The following is a 22,966-nucleotide window of genomic DNA, read 5'->3' on the forward strand; positions in this document are numbered from 1 at the left end:
GCCTACCTCGAGAAAAAAGAAAACTTAATCTAACTTTACACCTACAGGAATTAGAAAAAGAACAACAACAACAAAAGGCCAAAGTGAGTAGAAGGCAGGAAATAATAAGGATCAGAGCAGAAATAAATGAAACAGATTCTTTAAAAAAAAATCGGGGGAAAAAAATCAATGAAACCAAGAGCCAGTTATTTGAGAAGATAAACAAAATTGATAAACCTTTAGCCTTATTGATCAAGAAAAAGAGAGGACCCAAATAAATAAAATTAGAAATGAAATAGAAGGCAAGCAACGCCACAGAAATACAAAGGATTATAAAGAAAATGCTATGAACAGTTAGTTATATGCCAACAAATTGGACAACCTGGAAGAAATGGATAAATTCCCAGAAACATAAATCTTCCAAGACTGAATCAGGAAGAAAGAGAAAATCTGAACAGACTGATAACTATTAATGAAATCAAGTCAGTAATCAAGTAACTCACAAACAAAACCCTGGACCAGATGGCTTCAAAGGTGAATTGTACCTAACGTTCAAAGAAGATATTAACACCTATGCTTCTCAAACTATTCCCAGAAGTTCAAAGAGGGAAGGCTCCCAAGCTTATTTTACGAGGCCAGCATTACCTTAATACCAAAACCAAAGACATTACAAAAAAAGGAAACTATAGGCTGATATCCCTGATGAACATAGATGCACAAATACTGAACAAAATATTAGCAATCTGAATTCAGCAACACATTAAAAAGATCATACAGCACGATCAAGTGGGATTTATTCCCGGGATGCAGTATTAGTTACAATAACCAAGATATGGAAAGAACCTAACTGTCCATTGATAGACTATTGGATAAAGATGTTACACACACACACACACACACACACACACACACAGAAATCGAGTATTATTCAGCCACAAAAAGAATGAAATTTTGCCACTTGCAACAACATGGATGGACCTAGAAATTTATTATGCTAAGTGAAATAAGTCAGAGGAACACAAATACCATACGATTCACTTATATGTGGAATCTAATAAACAATAAATGAGCAAACAAAAGAGAAACAGACTCGAGAACAAATTGATGGTTGCCAGATGGAAGCGGGTTTGGGGGGCTGGGTGAGAAAGGTGAAGGAATTAAGAGGTACAAACTGGTAGTTACAAAATAGTCCCAGGGATGTGAAATACAGCATAGGGAATATAGTTGAAAATATTGTAATAACTATGTATGGTATCAAATGGGTACTAGACTTAGTGGGGGGATCACTTTATAAGTTACATGTCTAACCACTATGTTGTATGCCTGAAACTAATATTGTATGTCAACTCTAATTGGAAAACGAATTTAAAAACAATGGGCACAGCAGCTCCTGAATGGGGGTGGGGGTAACCTCAGCAAGATAGCCTGTATACACATCTCCACATACTCACATTTGCCCACATCTGCAAAGTAGAAGGGTCAATTTTATATAACTGATTGAAGTTACAGTACACAATAGCATCTTCGGGTAACCCGTACTGAGAACGCGTGGTCACAATAATGGTACGGGGAACCTCCTCTCCAGTGGCAGCCTTATTGTTGATCTAGAATAAGAAAAAGAATGTGACGATTATATTTAAAGTCAGCATAGCTCGGTATTTTTTAATCAGTAAAGAATCCTTTAAAATGGTATAACCATTAATTCTTGTCATGAGAAAATATTCATGGTGTATTAAGTTGAAAAGAAAAAAAGTTACGGCATAATCTTAATTTGGGGTATGGTACTATGAAACTTCTCTAGTGAAAAAGTGCTTTTCAAAGCCCGATGAACTCAACAGCAAGCTTTTGCTCACTGTCTTCACGAATGAAATGCCCTTTTCTAAATTACACCCACCCTCCAACACTGACCTTAAATGATCACTCCAGACAATCTCCACAAAGACTGTGTGTCCCTGCACGCTGATCACTGTTTCTGAGCATCTTATGTGCCCAATTGTAGTCTCACCCTGCAGCTTCCACACACTGGGGTACTGCTTGCTGTACACTGCTGTGTAACCATTCCAGGCGTGTATGGACCTTTCATACCCGTGGCCACTGTGTTCTGCACTCACAATCCTTTGTCCCTGTGCATTTCAAGAACTATACTTTTTTTAAAGTCAAGCATGTCTGCCCTCGTGTTTCCAATGCCAGTCAAGCAGAGGGGAAAAAACCTATCAGTCTTTGCAGCCCGACACACATTGGGAGCGATTATTATTAATTCCCTTAGCTCCTATTAAGGAGCTCGCTTGTGAGCAGACTTCATTTTGAGCACCCATTGTGTAAACTGTTGGACACTTAAACTGTTAACTCCTAAGAGGTCAAAGGTCTTTGCCTTACGATCTTGACATACTTACATAGTCACTCAAGTATGCAATATATAGTATTTATTGAGCACATACTACATTACTGTGGCTAACACAGGCCCCTGAAGTAATTCAATTCAGTTGCAAATACAAAACCAGTCAATTATAATGTGTTGTGCTGGATGTAAAGATATATCCCAAATATTACAGAAGTTACAGTACACAGTGACTATACAGTACACAGTTACAGTTACAGTACACCAGGGAACTGCAAATGAAAACCACAATGAGGTATCACCTTACTCCTGTCAGCATGGATATCATCAATAAATCCACAAACAAGTACTGGTGAGGACGTGGAGAAAAGAGAACCCTCATGCACTGTTGGTGGGGTCGTAAATTGGTGCAGCCACTATGGAAAACAGTATGGAGGCTCCTCAAAACATTAAGAATAGAACTAACACATGACCCAGAAATTCCACTCCTGGGAATATACCCAAAGAAATCTGGGGATAAAGACAGGAATGGATTCCTGGAGGAACTCTCTAAACTAAAAGTCTTAAAGATGAGTCAGAGTTAACTAAGGAGAGGATGAGTTAGCTACAGAAGCAAGTTCCCCATTATTAAAAGTAAAGCAGCAGGCCAGGAATAACAAGATTATTAACACAAACTCTCATTAAGTAAACTGCTGGCTCAATCCAGGAGACTTAAAATCACAAACAAGATGCTAATTTCTAGTGAATTCATTTCCTCATCTATAAAACAGGAATAATGATGCTTACCTCCTAGACTTATTATGCAATTTAAAGGAGATAAATGCACACTTGGTAGTACCTGTTATGTTCTAGTATTCTCTTCTCACCTGGGTAGTTGCCAGTCCATTGCTAATACTGAATCCATTAATTGTTATCTGAATTTGTCCTCTGTTAATCATTTCAATAACTGCTTCTGCAATAGTATTCATAGGAATAACTGGCATATTAAGAGCTGTACTACTGCTGTCTGCATTGTCTCCTCCATCAGGACATTTCATCTTTAAAAAAAAAAAAAAATCACACAAAATGTGTCTCATTAGGGAAAAGATTCCCAAATGCAGATAACTTCATTTCAGTGACAATATTGACCAGGGTCTGACCTTAACAATTTTCACATCTGGGAGACTATCAAGAAATGCTTTGAGGTCGATGCCATTCAGAACAATCCGATTGTCATAAATGTGTCCATTGGACTTAAAATCGATGACTGCCTTTTTCTAAGGGAAAAACAGATTTCAGACATGTCTTTTAGGATGCATAGGGACAACAGCAAGAAAATAAATGACTACAGTTCTTTGCGATTCCCCCATAGCACTGTTTTTCTACCTACCTTCAGATGAGGGAACATATTGGCATGATCACCGATAAAGAAAGTGTGGGGCATATAAGCCAGTTTCTCAGAATATTGCTCAGCAACTTCAGCCGGTGAAGTTTCCTGATCAGTGATGATATAATCCATGAAAAGTGCACCACTAGTCCCAGGGTATCCCAGCCACATTGCCTAAAAGGGGAAAAAAAATCCGATCAAAAACTAAGAACCTTCATCCAAACGGTTCAAAATTAAATAAACAGACAGACAAACAAGGAGGACTGACTTCAGTTGTCAAGAGCAGTCAAGTAGTATTTTAGACTTAACCTTCTAAGTGCTAAAATGTTTTTCCAATTCATAAAACAGAACAACTATTTATAGCCAACTGTGACCTGCACGTCTCCGTATATACGTATCTGTGGCCACTGTGTTCTACTTACACAGTTCTCTGATCCCGTGCATTATCAAGAACTATGCTTCCCACCCCACCCCCTAGTCAAGCACGTCCTCCCTAGTGCTTCCAATGACAGGCAACCAGAGGGGCAAAGCACATCACTGTCTTTTTAGCCCAATACACATTGTGAGCAATTACTATTAATTTCTTTACCTGAATAGGAGCTGGCCTGAGAGCAAAGAGTTCATTTCGAGCACCCTTGGTATAACCATTCATATTTACAAGGATGTGTATGCCATCCTGATGGATGCGATCGGCTGCTTTTCCATTGCATGGAATCTATGGAATAAAAAAAGAACTCGCTATGTATACTCTCAGACTGATTCAATTAGTTTTAATGGCACTAAAGAGAACTCACATTCCCAGATGCCGAAGTGTTAGGTGCACAAATTACACTAGTGTAGGGTAAAAATATGGTTAAGTGCCATTAAAAGGCCCCAAAGCATTACAGAAACAGAATATAGTTGACCCTTGAACAACACAGGTTTGGATCATGAGGGTCCACTTATACCTGGGGTTTTTTCCCAATAAATATGCTGGAAAATTTTTTGGAGATTTGTGACAATTTGAAAAAACTCCCAGACAAATCATATAGCCTAGAACTATTTTAAAAAATGAGAAAAAGTTAGCTATGCCATGAATGCATAAAATATATGTAGATACTAGTCCATTAGTCCATTTTATCATTTACTACCATAAACATACAAACTATAGTTAAAATTCATCAACACACACACACACACACCATACATGACTCCATCTGCAATTGAGAGAAATGTAAACAAAGATGCAGTATTACATCATAACTGCGTAAAATTAACTGTAGGACACACCACACTACTGCAATAATTTCGTAGCTACCTTCCTACGAAGTGCCATGAGCTCAACTGTTGCTAAGTGTCGGCTTACAACGCCTCGTGACACTAGTCCCATCAGCGCAAGCAGTTCGTTTCTCCAGTGAATTGCATGTCACAGTGAAAAGCGATCTCTTGTGGTTCTCGCATATTTTGCATCGTGTTTAGTGCAATACTGTAAACCTGGGACCCACAAAGTGCCACCAGTGATGCTGGCAGTGCTCCCAAGCAGAGAAAAGTCATGACATTACAAGAAAAAGTTCAATTGCTTGGTATGTACCGTAGATTGAGGTCTGCAGCTGTGGTTGCCACCATTTCAAGATGAATGAATCCAGCATAAGGACCATGATAAAATAAAAAAGGCATTCGTGAAGTCATCACTGCAGCTTTGCCAGCAGGCTCAAAAACCTTGCATGTTTTGTGAAATACCTTTTTATCTCATACTGAAAATGCAGCTTTTATGTGGGTGCAGGATTGCTCTAAGAAAGGCTTATCTAGTGACTTATGATTCGAGAAAAAGCGAAGTCATCATCATGTGACGAAGCAAAAGGAAGATGAAGGAGCTCAAGTTGGAGAATTCAATGCCAGCAAAGTATGGTTTGATAATTTTATTAAGAAGTTTTTGCTTAAAAAAAAGTCAGGATAACAGGAGAAGCAGCTACTGCCAACCAAGAGGCAGCAGACGAGTTCCCAGACGCCATTCGGAAAAATCACTAAGAAGAAAGGATATCTGCTTGAACAGGTTTTGATGCAGAGAAAGCGCCCTCTTCTGGAAAAATAAGCCACAAAGGACATTCCTTAGTAAGGAAGAGAAGTGAGCACAGGATTTAAGGCAGGAAGGGCCAGGCTAACTCTACTGTTCTGTGCCAACGCAGTTGGGTTAATGATCAGGACTGCCCTGATCTGTAAGCTGCTCCCCTGGAGCCTTGAAGGGAAAAGATAACACCAGTTGCCAGGCTTTTGGTTTTCCAAGAAGGCCTGGACAATAGGAACCCTTTTCCTGGATTGGTTCCGTCAATGCTTTGTCCCTGAGGTCAGGAAGTACCTGGCCAACAAGGGACTGCCTTTAAGTCCTTTTGATGCTGGACAGCGCCCCTGGCAGTCCAGGACACCATGACTTCAACACAAAGGCACTGAAGCGACCTCCTTGCCCCAAACACAACATCTCTAATTCAGCCTCTAGCTCAGGGGGTCATAGGACGTTAGGGCTCATCACACATGGTCTCTATGGAAAGGACTGTCAACACCAGGGAAGAGAATCCCACAGAGAGAACATCGTGGAAGTCTGGAAGGATTACATCACCGAAGGTGCATTGTTGTTACACAAAAAGCCGTGAAAGCCATGAAGCCCGGAACAATATTAATTCCTGCTGGAGAAAACCGAGTCCAGATGCTGCATGACCTCACAGGATTCACGACAGAGCCCATCGAGGAAATCACGGGAGAGACTGTAGATGTGGCAAAAAGGTGGGGGGTTCCAAGATATGGATCTTGGAGAAATTCAAGAGCTATCAGCCACCACACCAGAGGAATTAACAGAAGATGACTTGGTGGCAATGAGCGCTTCCGAACCAGGGCCAGGCGACGAGAAGACGACGGAGAAACAGCAGTGCCGGAGAACAACTGACATTAGACAGTGGGCAGGAGGGAGCTGATTACTCAGGACTGCCTCTGACTTCTTTTATGACACGGGCACTGAAACTACAGCAAACGGTGGAAGAAGGAGTGGGACCATATAGAAACATTTTGAGGGAAATGAAAAAGCAAAATGTCCTTCCATAGTTACACCAAGGGTACCTGCCTCTGCTGCCTCCCATGCCACCTCCCCCGCCTCCACCCCCAGCCGGCAAAAGCAGCCCCTCCTCTTCCTCCGCCTATTCAACGTGAAGACCACGAGAATGAAGACCTCATGATGATCCACTTCCACTTCACAGGAAAGCGTCATCATGCGGTACAGTTAATACACTTATCTGTTGTGTGCGGGTGTCTTCGTGTGAAAATCTAAGAACTGTATGAGACGGTTCTGTGCCACCATCATTGTCGCCTAAGTATTCATCACTGTAGAACACCGTGTGCAAGATTTGAGTGGACATGGATCGCCTATCCTTATGTAGGCACAAGGTAAGGGCTATGTACTATAAAATTAAGGTGCTAGTTTCCTTACTGTTTTATAACTTTGCTTTCAAAGAATTACATTACCATATAGTATGCCTCTCTCTTGTAATTGAAAAAACTGCGTATCAGCCTATCATTACAGGTGATTGATTTTTTTTTTAAAAATGAAACAATGTTTCCAATAGTGTATTATGACTATGACTGTAATACTGTATGTCATAAATATTTTATAAGGAGTCAGTGATTAGTGTACAGGCTAGGCTACTGTGAACCAATCGTATCAATGACACTAGGCTGCCATAAAGCAATCACACTGCTGCTTCCTCATTCCCAATGCATGAATCGTTATACCTGTAAATAAATGTTTATTTTTTTACATTATCTTTTCAGTTTTGAGGTCTAGTGTTAGTAATATGTATAACATCCACAGTGTTTTGCATCGTATCAGATGATATTGATGTAGGTACTGACAGAAAGACGATTTATCCTGTAAACAGACGACATAAACTTACAGTATCAATATAGTACTGTAAATGTAATTTCTCTTATGATTTTCTCTAGTTTACTTTATTATAAGAGCACAGTATATAATTCATGTAGCACATAAAATAGGTGTTAATTGATTGTTTCTATCATCAGTAAGGCTTCCAGTCATCAGTAGGCTAGTAGTAGTTAAGTTTCTGCAGTGAAAAGTGATACGTGGATTTCTGGCTGCATGGGGGTCGGTACCCCTAACCCCAGCATTGTTCAAGGGTCAACTGTACAGAAGAGTTTACTTCTACATCGAACGAGTACCAAGGCTTCATAGAGGAGTTAGTATCTGAAATGGGCCTTCAAAGATGGACAGGAGTTTGAGGGAGCTGCACAGAATACAATCTTGGTAGAGAATAGTATAAATACAGAACCAGAGTATAGTGTATGGTAGGTTTAAAAAACGGTGAGTAGATCACTTCCATTCTGTATAGGGTATACATGGGTGATGGGTGGTTAAAAAGTATTGGCAGGGGGCGGCCGGTGAGCTCAGTTGGTTAGAGCTCTGCGCTCTTAACACCAAGGTTCCCAGTTCAACCCCCCCTGGGCCACTGTGAGCTGTGCCCTCCACAACTAGATTGAAACAAATACTTGACTTGGAACTGATGGGTCCCGGAAAAACACACTTAAATAAATAAAAGTTTTTTTAAAAAAGAAAAGTATTGGCAAGCAAGGTTGAGGTCAAACTTAAGAAAGGTTGTGAAGGCTATGCTGAAGAGTTCAGACTTCAGTCAATAAGTAGTGAGGCCCTAAAGACCTCAGAAGTGGACGGCGATTTGCTTCTTGGTCACAGAGACTTCAACCCTACATCAAAAATGGTCGGGTATATTTCCAAAGCAACAGCTCTATTGCATATTATTTATTAAATGACGAGTCTCACAACCCTTCCGCTAGGGCTTCAATGATTCATGTATTAATTACTAGATGTACTGTATACTGCATACCACTATTAGTTACCAAAGCAGCCAACGGAGTCCCAAAAAAAAAACTCTAGTCTACACCCTCAGCAAATTAATTCCCTCACAAGGTTTCAATCTTTTAATTTACCACAAAACTTACACTCCTAGACGAAATAGCAATAGAGCCAAATATAGAAATAAAGATAACCAAAGGCCCATGAAAAACAGGTCATCTAAAGAAGGTATATCTACTTTCTTTAAATGACCTATTTATTTAAGTCTTCTTCCAAGCCACCATTTTGTTCAATTGATTCAAGTAGTATTTAGTATCAAGTGTCACAAGTCCTGGCTCAATCTTCAGAAACATTTTATGTTCAAGCCCAAATATACCACATTTCTTTTTCATTTGCAACCTCAGCAAAATCCATGCAGATTACAAATGTAAATGATCAAAGAATTAAGATCAAAGCAACTGCCCATATGTTGTAGCTGAGGTTAAATACCTGTCATGAAAAACACAAGCTATACGCCAATAGTTTCATACACTATTTGCTGAAAATTAAAAGTTGGAAGTGTAAGCGTTTCACCTACCTGAGAAAGATCAATGAAATGATTGGCTTCTGCCATCACCTTCACTCGGAAGTTTGTGCCATCATCTGGGCTCAGGGCATAACAGAATACCTGAAAGGCAGCACACTGTGTTTACTAACCCTGGCTCAAATCTTTCCAAAAGACACGGGGCTGAATCCCCAATGGTGACAATAAAGCCACCACTGTGGGTTTGTTTGTTGTGTTTTATGAACCAATAGCGACCCTAGGGAAATACTAGTCTTACCTCAAATTTATCAGGATTGTGCATGCCAGGGATAGACTGCATAAGGTGAGAAGTAGGATGATTCCCAAAGTCAGAACTCACATATCCTACCCGCAGTCGACCATCACTGAGCTTCAAGTCTTTTGGATGTTCATATGGTGGCTTATGAAGGACATTAATCTACCAATGGAATCCAACGCTTGTTAGTCAAGTTGCATCTATATGTAAATTTTCACCTAGGAAAAATGACTAAAAACACACCAAACCTGTACCTCACACCTGTTGGGCATGGTTTGCCCAGAATACTTCATATAATTCATATAGCCAGTTCAATGCAACCTTAGCATTTTATATACTATGCTTCATACTTTGACATGTTCCCTCAGAAATAGCCCGAGCAAATCTAAAACTTGTAGAAAGGAGGCAGTGTAGACAAAGCATGACATACCCTGCATTTTAGAAAATTCTGTAGGGAAGCATTTAAAAAAACAAACCAACCAACCACAGAATTACACCTAGCACTCCAATATATCATGCCGAGCAAATTCCCACCTTTGATCAAGTATGTAGTGCTCTGATTCTCAAAGGTGAGTGGTATAAAATACCAAACACTTTATTAAACATTAGTTTTCATATTAAAGGAAAAACACCACCAGTCTATCGTTAGTATTTCAATTAAGAATTCCACTTTATGGGTGGACTGGGCTCTGACTGAAACAGGACACAATGGAAGAAAGGGCCTCTGGGTGGCTGACAAAGTTTCATTTCTCATCTTAGATGGTATTCACACTTTGTGATAACTCACAGAGCAATATATTTGATTCATGTGGTTTCTGTCTGTGCTTTAATTTTCAACAAAAAGATTAAAAGACTCGCACCTTATCTAAGCAGAGGTTCCCATGCCTCTCAGCAATAGCCTTCCTGAAGCCATGAGAAAGAGGATACAGCATGCTATGGTGAGGATGCACAGAGGGCAACCTATTCTTCTCTAACTGGTCAGCCACGATACTGACCAACTTCTTCATTCGCTCATCATAGTCTGTCCAATCACAGACAATCTAGAGAAGGCAAAAAAGAAGTTATACAGAAAGCCCTAGCCCAGGATGTAACATTTTATGTGTCTGTGGCCTAAAGTACTGTCAGTTAGATAACCTTCTAAAAACACTGTCTCCTGTCTCCAGGCAGCCTTTGATTAATATGGTACATAACAATTCAAAAGTGATTGCAACACTAAAAGCCAATTACTGGCCTATTATTCTTTACCTGCAGGCAATGAGCCAAGTTACAATAAGCATCAGGAAAATCAGGTTTAAGTTTCAGAGCAGTGCGGTAAGAAGCTATTGCTTCTGGAATATTCCCTGAATCCTAGAAATAGAGTGGAATGGTTACAATTTTTCCTAACATTAAACATCAGGCACTAAGATGGCATATTACAGTAAACGGAAGTACCTTGTGAATGGAAGCCAGATTGCTGTGGGCATCTGCAAACGCAGGGTTAATCTGAATGGCACGAGTGTAGCACTGCAAGGCCCCCTGGACATCCTGCATCTCCTTTAGCGTGTTCCCCATGTTAGAGTAGGCGTCAGCAAAGGTGGGGCTGATTCTAAAGGAGAGGACACAGGTTGTGTTTACCCAGTATAGAAGCCTTAACTCCCTGCAATGGGAGTTTAGTCTGTGGTTACCAAGTCTGTTTATTTCACCACAAGCCAAATATGCAAATGCCAAACATTTAAAAACGTAAAGAAAATGAACTAAGGCTGGGAGTCTCTCACCGAATAGCCTCCTTATAATGCATCAGGGCTTCCTGCAGTTTCCCCTGCTGTTGCAGTACACTTGCTAGATTTGAATGGGCAGCAGCAAATTCTGGGAAGACCTAGAAAGAGTCCAGAAAATTGAGGTTTACAAAAGCTGCTCAAACAGCAGTGGTACTCACTGCAACACCTTCACATCCCCACCATTCTCTCCTCCACCTTCTCCAAGTCTCTTCGTCCTGCAAAGCCCAGGAGCCCAAAGCCTGCCTCTTCTTTATTTTTATTTCACACCTCTCCCCATTCAAAACAGGAAGTAGACCTCTCTTCATCTTAGCTGGCGCCAGTCACTCCAGAGTCTCTGTCTTCTGACACCTCTGGCTTCTGAACTCCCGCCCCACCTACCAACCACCATGACAGCCATCAGGCACTGAAATGATGTCCTTATCGGCAACTTCTCTTGAAGTGTAGCTTATGGTCCAATTTTTCTGTGCAGATCTTATCTACCCACAGAATAATCAACTCAATGTAGGGATTTTCTTAAACGTCACACAGGACCTCACTCATCCCTTATGTACTCGATTATTGGTTCAATGAATGATTCAACCACTCGTTTTCCAAGAGGTGGAGGACATGGTGAACTTAACTGCCTTCCGTCTGCTATCACATAGACAAAACACCCAGCCACACCACCCTCAACATACTTCTAATGCTTTGCGATACAAGCGGACTGCCTCCTCAATGTTCCCCTGTTCTCGTTTGATATTGGCGAGGTTATTCAGCGAGTCTGCATGGGTGGGACATAGTCGGAGAGCTGTATTGTAACAGTCTTCCGCTTCGGCAACCTAGAACACAAAATGAACTATTCAAAACTTGTACAGAGGAAACACAGGACCACCACTGATATTATTCTACAATTGCTTCGTTAAGCCTAATGGCTGGTAAGATTCCAGAAAAATCAGTATTTCTGCTTTTTTCCTCTCAACCGAAACTCCAAAGGAAAACAATTTACCGCCTCAATACTTAACACAACATGTACCAAAACAGACTTTTTTAATCCGACCAGGTAACAAGGAAATAGAGTGAAAAAAATCCTTACACTGCCCTTCTCTTTGAGCGCGTTGGCGAGGTTGCAGTAAGCATCGGGGAAATGTGGCTGCAGTTCAATAGCTCGCCTGTAGGTGTCGATCGCCAGATCGATCAGGCCCTGCTCGTAGTATACACAAGCCAGGTTGCCATGCACCACCGCGTGATTGGGGCTCAGGCTCAGGGCACGAAGGTAAGCTGCCACAGCTCTGTAAATGACACACACAATGCAGCTGACTTCCAATGGATGCTCTGCTACAATTAATTCATGCTACACTATACCAATGAATATCAACTGTAATTAGTTACCATTCATTCATGCTATCCTATACTTAACCTCAAGTCAAAATTGCACCTTTATGAAATACACCTTTACACTGAAAAGTTTTCTATTCCCACACAAGAAATAGGCTTTCCGTTGACACCAACAAAAAAAGTTGAAAGTCAGGATTTACTTAGCTTTCTGACTCGGATCAAAGGAATAAGTTAGTCTAAAAAATAACCATTTCGACATTTCTACAAGAAAGAAAATTTCAACTGAACTAGTGAGAAAGATAATGGGTTTGTGGAAGGCCAACAGTGAAGTCAGGCAACAATACTTATAAATAAAAGGTAACACAGCAGACACGATCAGGGAAAAGCAACATACTAGAAAGGGAAATGTTATTTCAATGGACCACTGTCATAATTTCAGTCTAAACTCTCAAGTGTCAATACGACTACAGAAAAATCTATCAAATAGAACATCCTCTCACCTGTCAAAAATCCGTGCTTCTTTCAAGACATTTCCTAAATTAATATAAGCATCCAGGAAATTGGGATCAAGTGTGACAGCCTAAAAATTATAAAACAATTACTTAGAGCAAGTTAGGATTTCAGATCAACTTCTGAATTACAGGTGTTTTTTTTTTTTATTCTGAGATACATTTAGACCTCTAACAAATTACATTTTCTAGTATAATTAAATCTTATGTCTTTCATTTTCAAAACGCAATTATTTTAGTACCTACTCATTGTTCATTATTCACAAATCTCAATGTTATCAAAATAACTTCTCATGTAATATAAGAGCAAATCGTGTCCTGAAGGGAAAAATTTTAAATTGGGTCTACTCCAATTTCATCGAGCTGAATACTTCCGATGGTTGGCCCTATTTTATTCACGATTAATCAACCTAATTCTTCTAAAACATAATGGCAGGAAGCAGCAGCAAGCTCTAACTGAAAAAAAATATGTACCCCAGTAACTACAACTGCATGCTCAGTAAGACCTCAGTAAGCTATGGAATTAAGAGTTCTATACTCAGTAAGGTACATTACTTCAAGGAGATACTAACCATTAAATGGTTTCATCCAAGTAGTTGTGAAGTTGTCTTAAAACATGGCCAGCTATATCTAGAGCAGTGATTTTCAACCCTGGCAGTATACGAAGAATTCACCTCCTAAAAGGTGCCTGGGCTCCATGACAGGCCAGTTAAATCAGACCCTCTGAAGATGGAGCCAGGACATACGTATCTTTTATGAGCTGCTCATGTGCAACCAAGGTAGAGAACCACTGAGCAAGAGAGGTAGGTGCTGCTCTCATGTAATAACGAACACTGAAGAGGCAAAGGCAGTTAACTGTGAACACATTCAAGATTCATGAAGAACACCTCTGCGTCACTCAGATGACAACTCTATACTAAAGACTGCATGATGCACTTAACTTAAGATTGGCTACAGTGACAGATGTCCACCCCCAAACTTTTAACTCTTTATTAGGAAAAATTTCAAACATGTACCAAAGCAGAGGAATCTAACAAACTCCCAGGTCTCCGTTATTCAACTTCAACAATTAATAAATCATATTAAATCTTATTTAGCAACCTAACTCCCTCTCTTCCCAGATCATTTTGAAGCTAATCCCAGACATCTCAGTCTACCCGAAAATATTTCAGAATGTATCTCAGGGACTAGATAGAATACTTTTTCCTCCCAACATAGCCATAGTACCAATGTAACACCTAAAAAAGTGACAGCAATTCCTTCTACCAGATATCCATTCAGTGGTCCAATTCCTGACCAACTTTGATTCAAGATCCAAATAAGACCCATACAATTTGTCAACATGTCTTTGTGAGTTTCTTTTCATCTTTTAAATTAAATGTGCTTTAAGCCTCCATTTTTATTTCTGTAATTTGCTGAAAAAAATCCGGTCACTGTCCTGTGCAGCTGGCCATGACTTTGATTTTGCCCGCTGCATCCCTATAGCATCCTTTAACATGTTCCCCTATCCCACGTATTCCCTGTAAATTGGTAGAGACACAAGCTTAATCAGATTTGGGTTCTTTTCTTTTTCTTTAAGGCCACTTCCCTGGTGGAACTGTTTACTCTACCACAAGGTACAGAATGTCAGACTGTCCCTTTTCTGTCACTGGTAAATTTCTAACTCTATTAGAGGCGATACTCTGATTCTATCAATCCTTCTTCATCCAGTAGCTGTACGACTTGTGCAAAGAGAACCTTCCTCTTATCGACTACTGGGTTATCCTGAGGTCCGGTTCATACAAGGGAGGGGGTCATATGATTTATTCTTCTCTTTCCAACCAGTTTTCAAAATGAGTTGCTCCTTATCTTCCAAAGGTGACCACTGAATTTCTTCTGAGTATAATTATGAATTCATGGATTTCAACATATTTGACAAGTTTCACTGTACTTCAGTGACGATTCCTACTGATGCTTAAGTCCCATTTTTAGCCAGTGGGAGCCTCTTCCAGCTGCCTCCTGAGTCCTTTCGACACAATCAAAGTAATATATCAAAGCTTCCCTGCTTTCTGATATGACGAGACACTCCAGATTCATTTTGTACATTTCCTGTCCAATAGCTGGAATCAGCCTTTTTGCCAAGAAGCCCTGCTTCTTTACAGTAAAGCTGCCTATTTTTAAAAACAGGGTTTTTATTTACTAAAGTACATTTCCAATGCAAAAGTGGAAACTGCCATATCATATACAACCCAACAAACACTGCGATAGTGTCAGAGAAACAAAGGTGTTGTAACACTGCTTAAGTAAGGCCCATTATTTAGTTCTAGTAAAAACATCCTGCAAACATGAACTTTATGAATACCAATTTTTAATTTAATGACTAACCTTTTCAAAGTGATGAATTGCAAGCCAAATTTCCCCTTGTGCATTGAAAACACAGCCAAGATTACTCCAAGCTACTGCAAAGTTCGGTTGCGTCTCAATTGCTTTCAAATAACACGCCTTAGGAGGGGTTAATGAAAGAAGATGGGAGGGGAAGGAGGTAAAGGGAAAGGGGAAAATTTGTAAAGGGAAAAAAAAAGATTGGGGGGGGGAGGAAGAAGGTGATATCATTATTCCTTCTCTGACCAGCCAAAAGTGACCCTGCAGCATAGGCTCGCTTGCGCCAAAACTAATGCGCTGCCACAGCTGGCTGCTCCTGCGCCTGCGCCACCAGAACCCAGGTGCAAACCACCATGTTCAGTTCTGCCAACCAATGACCAACCCTTACACTGGCACTCATCCGAGAAGTCAGCTGCCTGAAGACTATGCTCCGCTTATCTTATCGCAACACGCAGGGGCTCTTGTCATGTTCTCAAGTGATCGCTAGAGGGCACCACTTAAGGCCAAGTCTTCCCACCACCCCCACCCCCCTTTCCCAAAGTGTGTCCTCCGAGGTGTTAATAGGCATCACTGGGAAAAAAAGGAGTTCATGATCAAATCAACTAGGAAAACAAAACTAAGGGGCTTCCCTAGGCCTTGAATAGCACATACAGGGTTCCCTGACCTCAGTTGACCATGGACCTCTTCTTTCACTGGGCATTTGATTAGAATACTGTGCAACACATTTTGGGAAATGCTGCTCTAACCAGTAATATTCCTCACTAACACCAAAACTACGCTGAGAAACGTTTTCGTGCCAAGTCAGATATCCTAAAGACAGGCTCCAAGTCACATCCTCCCAATGCCCCTATCTCCCACTGGGGACTGAAGCTGAAACCTCGTATGACAGGATTGCACCTAGGTTGAGGTCCCTGTAATGCGAGCGCAAACATCGCTTGCGCAACCTAACAGCATCGCACTGCGCGGTCGCTGCGAACTGCTGCGCTCCATAGAACACCCCTAGACGCAGCAAACGGCCAACCAGATCCATTAATCTACTAGACAGGCCCATAGAGAATATTTGTTTCATGAGATTAGTTGGACTCGAGGTATGTTACAACCCAATTTTATCCAAAAAGGCTACAGAATAGGACTGAGGGAGCCAGTCAATCAGATTACTCATCTAGTCAACCGTTCACAGGGGCTCATTCGCACGCATGGCGCATTAACGCTGCGCAGCCTTTGCGCTACTGCAGGGTCACAGCGCATCATCAGAAGAGCAGAATGCTGCAATCCAAACAAAGAAGAAAAAAGGAAAAAAATGAACAACGAGAAGAGTTAGAAGCTTTTACTAGAAAATTATCTCTAATCATTTTTAATATCAATTAACTTTTACTTATCTTTGACAGAATTGTGGCTATAGTATAAAACATTCTCTTACATAACTTGCTTGTAAAGAAAATTATTTTAAGCTGTTTCTGAAGCCACAAGACAGAAGATTCAGGCATGGAGGCAAATCGTTTTGCTGTGGCAGTTACAAACCCGTTACCATATTTCCCATCATGTGACTTTTCGGTGCGTTCCTTGCTGGAAGAGGAGGAGGTGTGTGTCTGCCCTAGATCCAGGCCTCGAGCTCCCTTCAGCGAGGCACCTTACGCATGGAATAGGAGGTTTCACCCACCTGAAACCTTCTAAATACAATATCAATGGTGAAAAACCAAAAACAAGAGAGAAAATAAAAACAAGATCATTAGTAAAAGTTCAACAAAGCAATTGAAATTCTTTGGATGTCTATTACATATGGGAATGAGGACAGTCTCAAGTCTGTAACATGGGAACATGCAGAAGGGAGAGGGTTAATCAGGGCTATTGCATACAGCAGGGATTTTTGCTGGAAGAAAGGCTCTGCGTGTTCTACAAAGACAAGTTAATTTTGCTTCATCTACTAGGAATATGCTGGCTTGAATTTTCAAATGCACTGATTACAAAAGAAATACATTGCATTTCACTCAAGAGTATTTTCTTGTTCACTAAGTTCTCACAAAAACAGAATAACATTTTTCAAACTAGGTGTCTCCAGAGCTCTGAAATAAAGAAGTCAGCAACCTAAGGCAGGCGCAATGTCTCAGCCTAAACCGATCTCTAAAGCTGCAGTGAAGTGCAATTCATGTTAGCTGTCCGCTTGGTGGGGTGACAATTAATAGGAGCTTATCAAATATTTGTTCTATAAATTACCAATTGCATTTGTCAGGTAAGATTGAAATCAATTAGAGTTCATCAGATGGAAACCTACATAAGGTTAATCCAAAGTGTCAGCAGAATTTATGAGCTACGCACTTAAAACTAGTGCCTTTTACCACGATGTGGTGCTGAAAAGCCTTCTCCCTCCCTGGGTGAAGCAGTCAAACAGACAGCTACGCTGCGCATACACTCCACGCATCAGCATGCGCGTGGGGCTCAGAGCAACAGGTGGGAGTTTCAGAAGCATTCTGGTTTCTCCCCACTCCTCACCCCTGCAGCGCGGTTGCGTAAGGTGGCTTGTAACAAGACAATTTCATTTATAAATTTAATTTAAAATTATGCCAAAAGCTTTAATAACCCAACCTGGTGTTCAAATTCATTATTTGGAAACACAGAATGCTAAAAGCCACCTTTCCACTTTGGCAAGTTTTCTTTCGATCAGTCCATTTCCCAAACAAACCAGCTTTGTCCTTCTGACTTTTTTTTTTTAAGGAGGTAGGGTGGGGAGGAGTAAAAGAAGGAAGTAAAGAAAAGAAGGTAGACAACTAGGACTGGAAAAGGGAGGAAAGGAACTTGGGGGAGGGGGAGACAAGAAGGGACAGGATGTTCCAATTATTAATTTGCAATCATTTTAACAGCCTTTCTTCCACTGTAAAAAGGGTGAGGAAGATGAAGGGAGGAAGGTTAAACAAGAATTTAAATGCCAGTATTACAGGGTAACATTTGGATGAAATTCTTCTCCACTTACAAGCCACAAAGGACTTAGAAGAGCAGCACTTTCAATGGCACCTGCATCATATAGGAGTCTTGAGCCAAATCACAGGCGCTCTGCTTGTCACCCAGCAGGCAAGCCTCAGATTTGAAGCAATGTTATTTATTCCCACATAAGAGCATGACGGAGCCCACTGTTATAGAGATGATCTAGCTCAGCAGAAAGGCTCCCAAATGTTCAGCTTCATGCTTTACCCCCAGATTTAGAACAGATATGCCAAAGCCTGGCCCTGCTCTAGTCTGAGGCGCTTCGTGCCGTCAGTTTTCCTCGGTTTCATAGGACTGGTTTGTGAAGATAGCTCAATGGAGAGTTGAAGACTTGGCAAAAAGTACACATTTTCATAACACTGATGTTTAAATGTGTTCTATCAAACACCTACCTTGGCTTCTTCCAAGCGACCCAGGGCTTTGAGCAGGTTCCCCAGGTCACTGCGAACACAGTACAAATCCTAGAAACCCAGAGATACCGTCATTAATTACACTCTTTCTCGACCAAAAATATCTTGAAATACTTATTTCCGCATCTAGCTTCCTATCATTTTATTCTGTCAACTGAAGACACTGCATGACAAATTTAAGTACAGAACGACAATCTCTCACCCTCGATTCCAAATTCCAGAAAGTTCCTAAAACTCATCTGATGATTAATCCTGACCTGAACGGGTACAAAGTTATTCACAGAGTTTGTTGATCCCATTTGGTGTAAATACTCAGACCTTTTGCTGCAGAAATATGAATGTGTTTTACTAGAAGGTGCTGCTCCAGACCCACCTGGGAGTTTCATACATGCTATTACCATCTTTCTAAAATCCTAAAAATTCTGAATTTTGAAATGCATTTGATCCCAACAGTTTCAGATAAAAGATTTATATCATATTGTATTATACCCGGTCTTACAGTAAAATAAGACCGGGTCTTATATTAATTTTTGCTCCAAAAGACGCATTAGAGCTGATTGTCCAGCTAGGTCATATTTTCAGGAAAACACAGTATAGCTTTTCCTCTCCCCAAATGTCAGTCGTGCTTAAAAAAAAAAATGTAGTGTCTGTTCAACTATTTTGTTCAAGATTAGGATGAATCATTCCTATTGTCAAGGGCCAAAAATTTTCTATAGTGGGAAAAAGGATTTAGCCATGATTAGCTCTCAGACCTACCCTTAGACTCTCAAACATATTTAGAAACCCTGACTTCATTTCACCATTAAGATTACCATCCAACCAAAGCTTCAATCCTGGCACCTGCCACTAGATTACCCATTAGTATTAAGGGCCATTAGAGTTGAGTGGGTGAATAATGAAAAGCAGTTGACTCTGCTTTTGATTAGCAGCACAATTGTGTAGCTACTCATCTGACTCACCAGTCCCTTCATTAGTATGAAAGACACGTCATGAGAACAGTGAGCTTAAATTTTTATGTCCTTATTTGCCTTTGTCACTCAAAGCAGTCCACAAGCAGAGATAATGGCAATAGGGGCAGACTCATCATTCCAAACTGTTACATGGGTGGGAGAGCCTTAAATTAAGGCCTAGAAAGTGAAATTTTGTGAACTGCGCCGAAGCATCTCATATGTATTATTCTATGTGCAACTGTATCTGGTTTCCAGAATCAGGTGGTTCACTGTACCAACAAACAGTTTTTCTGACTGTATATTATCATCTATCAGGTGAACCAAATGTCAGCCAGCCGACAGGCTGCCACGGAACCCTGTGCTTGGCCACAGGAGTCAGCTCCATGATCACCCCAATGTGACTATCCATCGAGCAACGACTGCTGTTTGGGAGAGGATGGCAATCTCCAACAACCTCAGGCACAAGAAGCTAATATTAACTCTCCAAACATCATAGATGCCCATTAATCTTATTACATACTTCTCCTCCACTAATGAGCCGAAGCACTTTTTAACCCTATTCATACTCTCAGAAGTAATTAATTCTATAACCTTGCTATCTATACTTTGTATGATTTCCTCCCTAAGCTTTAAGGGTTACCCTTTGTTTTGGCGGACCATGACTGAACAATCCAATCTGCTCATGCAAGCTCCTTCTACTACACCTGATTACTGTGGTTATGCACAGCTTTGGACTTTTACCAACCCCTCTGTCTTTTCTGGGCCATAATAATCAGAAGGCTTGTAATAATTCTTCCACAATGACCTAATGGGCTATACATTGTAGCCAACTGTTGCATAATTTTACCCTCTAGTTTCCATACTCTGGGATGAATGCCATCTAAGACCTGACAGTGTACGCATCTATATATAGTCATCCAGTTCCATTAGAGCACGCTAAAGCAAGTTAACACAATGACCATAGTAAAAGTAGATTATCTTCAAGCTCACTGTAAGATAATCAATAAGGAAGTTTTAGGAAAAGGCAAAACATATCATCTTAAATATAACAGTGAAATCCAATTCTCCCACTTGGGGATCTAAACCTTTATGCATGAACAGCTAATTTCTAGAAAATTCAAAAATACATCTATTCTCCCAAAAGTTCAAAACCTAAGACATCAATTCTGCTTCATTCATCAAAAAATAAAAAACAAAAAACCGTGTCTGCTAAGAGAATTACATTTCTCAAACCTGGCCCATTCTATCCATTCCCAAGTTAATACCTTTAATGCAAACCTTTAATCAATTCAATAATATGCTTGGAACTGTAGAGGGAAGAAATTAATAGAATCCTTACCCTAGAGGGGATTACAATCTATGTGGAAAGACAAGACACATAGATATTAAATGCCCACATGGTGGTAGAGAATTTTAGAGAATGACCTCAAAAAAGAAATGTAGGCTGGGCCTTAAAAGATGAGTAGGACTTATTTTTTCCAGTTGACATTCAATATTATTTTACATTAGTTTCAGGTGTACAGTGTAGTGGTTAGACATTTATATAACCTACGAAGTGATCCCCCCAATTAGTCTAGTACCCACCTGGCACCATACAGTTACTACAATATTATTGACTCTATTCCCTGTGCTGTACATCCGCATGACAGTTTTGTGACTACCAATTTGTACTTCTGAATCCCTTCCCCTTTCTCACCTAGCCCCCCATCTGGCAACCATCAGCTTGTTTTCTGTATCAAAAATATGGAACGTCTCACGAATTTACACGTCATCCTTGCACAGGGGCCATGCTAATCTCTGTATGGTTACAAATTTAGTACATGAGCTGCCGAAGCGAGCACAAGTAGGATTTTTAAGAGACAAAGGAGGAGGGCATTGTCAACAAGGAAAAATAGTATGAATAAAGGAGATGGAAATGAGTAAGAATTTCCTGTATGACCACCCCTCCTTAGACAGCATCTACTTCCTGTACTTCCTCCTAGGGGCCCCCCACCCCCCTAGCTGTACACACACATACTCATGAAGTAAAACCAGGTTGATGAAAACCTACAGTTCTGAAGTACCTCTCAAATTAAATTCAAACTCCTCAGCCTCTTTTCTTTCTAAATCTCCCAACTGACTCTCCCTTACCTTCACTTCTTGTTACTGCTTGACTCACCACTTCAGCCAAGAAAGTCTACTTGCTATTGACCTTCCTACAGAATGCTTAAGTTCGAAGCACCCACTCAAGAAAGTCTTCTGATTCGTATTCTCTAACAATAATCATGCGAGGAGCTTACATCTTTTATCCTTCATGGGTCAGGTCCTGTTTCATAACCCACAACTTTTCCCCAACTCGTCTCCCCAGTTCCTAACAAAGCCCTGTACACACAGTAAGCACTCAAATATTTAAATGTGACATCTGCACGGCAAATTTCAACAGCAGAGCTGAAAGGAATAGAAATAAGTGGTTTTCTACAGTGTAGCTGTGTACGTGAGGCTTGTGACAGTAACAAGTTACTGGTCAGGATGGCTGGGACAGTAACTTTATGGCCAGGATGCCAGTACCTCAGTGCTACGCATCCACAATCAAAGCAGAAGAGATGGTTCAACAACCCATAGACTCAGAAACAGCTCCTCAGAGAATTCAGGACTACAGCCATTGACAAGGACACTGTAGAGATAATTCATAAAAGGGATAGGCGGGTATGGGCAACTCTAGTGAGCTATCATGTGAAGGTTACCAGCTACAATAGAATCGTCAAATACGATGGACTAAAATTCTAGTGACATTATGAAGTCATCCAACAGGACAAAAGACAATCCAGAATGTAAAAATATGGACTAGCTCTATGTGTCTTAAAAGTCACTTCTACAATGAAGTCACAAAACAACTTCTAAATTGACACATCATTCACCTAAAAAGATAAACACTGCTGAAACATGTTACCAAGAACACTACCTTAACATGCCGCAAAACCAAAATACTCTTGAGTTTCTTTCAATATTTCTGAGAGAAAGTCAACTACATCTGTGATTCGGGCCAACAATGCACTGCCAACAAGAGCACAATTTAGGAACAGACTCAAGATTCTGTCAGTACTGCACTAACAAAGGCTTTGGACGCTAAAAAATCTAGTTAAGACTGGATATCCTGAAATAAAACGTGATCACTATGGCACGTTTAGGTGAAATCAAGGCAGTGTACACAATCCCCTTTTCATCTTACTGGGAAAGGCAGGCAGTCCCGTGACTTATTTCAGTACTACCGTGTTTCCCTGAAAATAAGACCTAGCCGGACCATCAGCTCTAATGCATCTTTTGGAATAAAAATTACTATAAGACCTGGTATTATAT

At 40.5% G+C, this 22,966-nt stretch overlaps 1 protein-coding gene and 1 non-coding gene across 3 annotated transcripts in view; both read right to left on the reverse strand.

Moving 5' to 3' along the window:
* OGT (O-linked N-acetylglucosamine (GlcNAc) transferase) overlaps positions 1-22,966 on the reverse strand; it is a 40,434-nt gene that overhangs the window by 11,285 nt on the left and 6,183 nt on the right. For both annotated transcript variants that reach the window (XM_033105431.1, XM_033105343.1), the window contains exons 4-19: positions 18,663-18,731; positions 15,295-15,411; positions 12,922-13,001; positions 12,180-12,375; positions 11,785-11,925; positions 11,105-11,205; positions 10,782-10,935; positions 10,596-10,697; positions 10,211-10,390; positions 9,354-9,512; positions 9,110-9,199; positions 4,273-4,398; positions 3,687-3,857; positions 3,457-3,573; positions 3,184-3,354; positions 1,431-1,583 (exon numbers count right to left, since the gene is read on the reverse strand). In XM_033105431.1, the coding sequence (XP_032961322.1) occupies positions 1,431-1,583; positions 3,184-3,354; positions 3,457-3,573; positions 3,687-3,857; positions 4,273-4,398; positions 9,110-9,199; positions 9,354-9,512; positions 10,211-10,390; positions 10,596-10,697; positions 10,782-10,935; positions 11,105-11,205; positions 11,785-11,925; positions 12,180-12,375; positions 12,922-13,001; positions 15,295-15,411; positions 18,663-18,731 (2,127 nt within the window). The remainder of the gene's footprint in view (positions 1-1,430; positions 1,584-3,183; positions 3,355-3,456; positions 3,574-3,686; positions 3,858-4,272; positions 4,399-9,109; positions 9,200-9,353; positions 9,513-10,210; positions 10,391-10,595; positions 10,698-10,781; positions 10,936-11,104; positions 11,206-11,784; positions 11,926-12,179; positions 12,376-12,921; positions 13,002-15,294; positions 15,412-18,662; positions 18,732-22,966) is intronic.
* LOC117030284 (U6 spliceosomal RNA) lies at positions 21,368-21,471 on the reverse strand. Its single transcript, XR_004424353.1, has one exon. It is a non-coding gene; the product is annotated as a U6 spliceosomal RNA (small nuclear RNA).

Source organism: Rhinolophus ferrumequinum, chromosome X (genome assembly GCF_004115265.2).
Source record: "Rhinolophus ferrumequinum isolate MPI-CBG mRhiFer1 chromosome X, mRhiFer1_v1.p, whole genome shotgun sequence".
In the NCBI taxonomy this organism is placed as follows: domain Eukaryota; kingdom Metazoa; phylum Chordata; class Mammalia; order Chiroptera; family Rhinolophidae; genus Rhinolophus; species Rhinolophus ferrumequinum.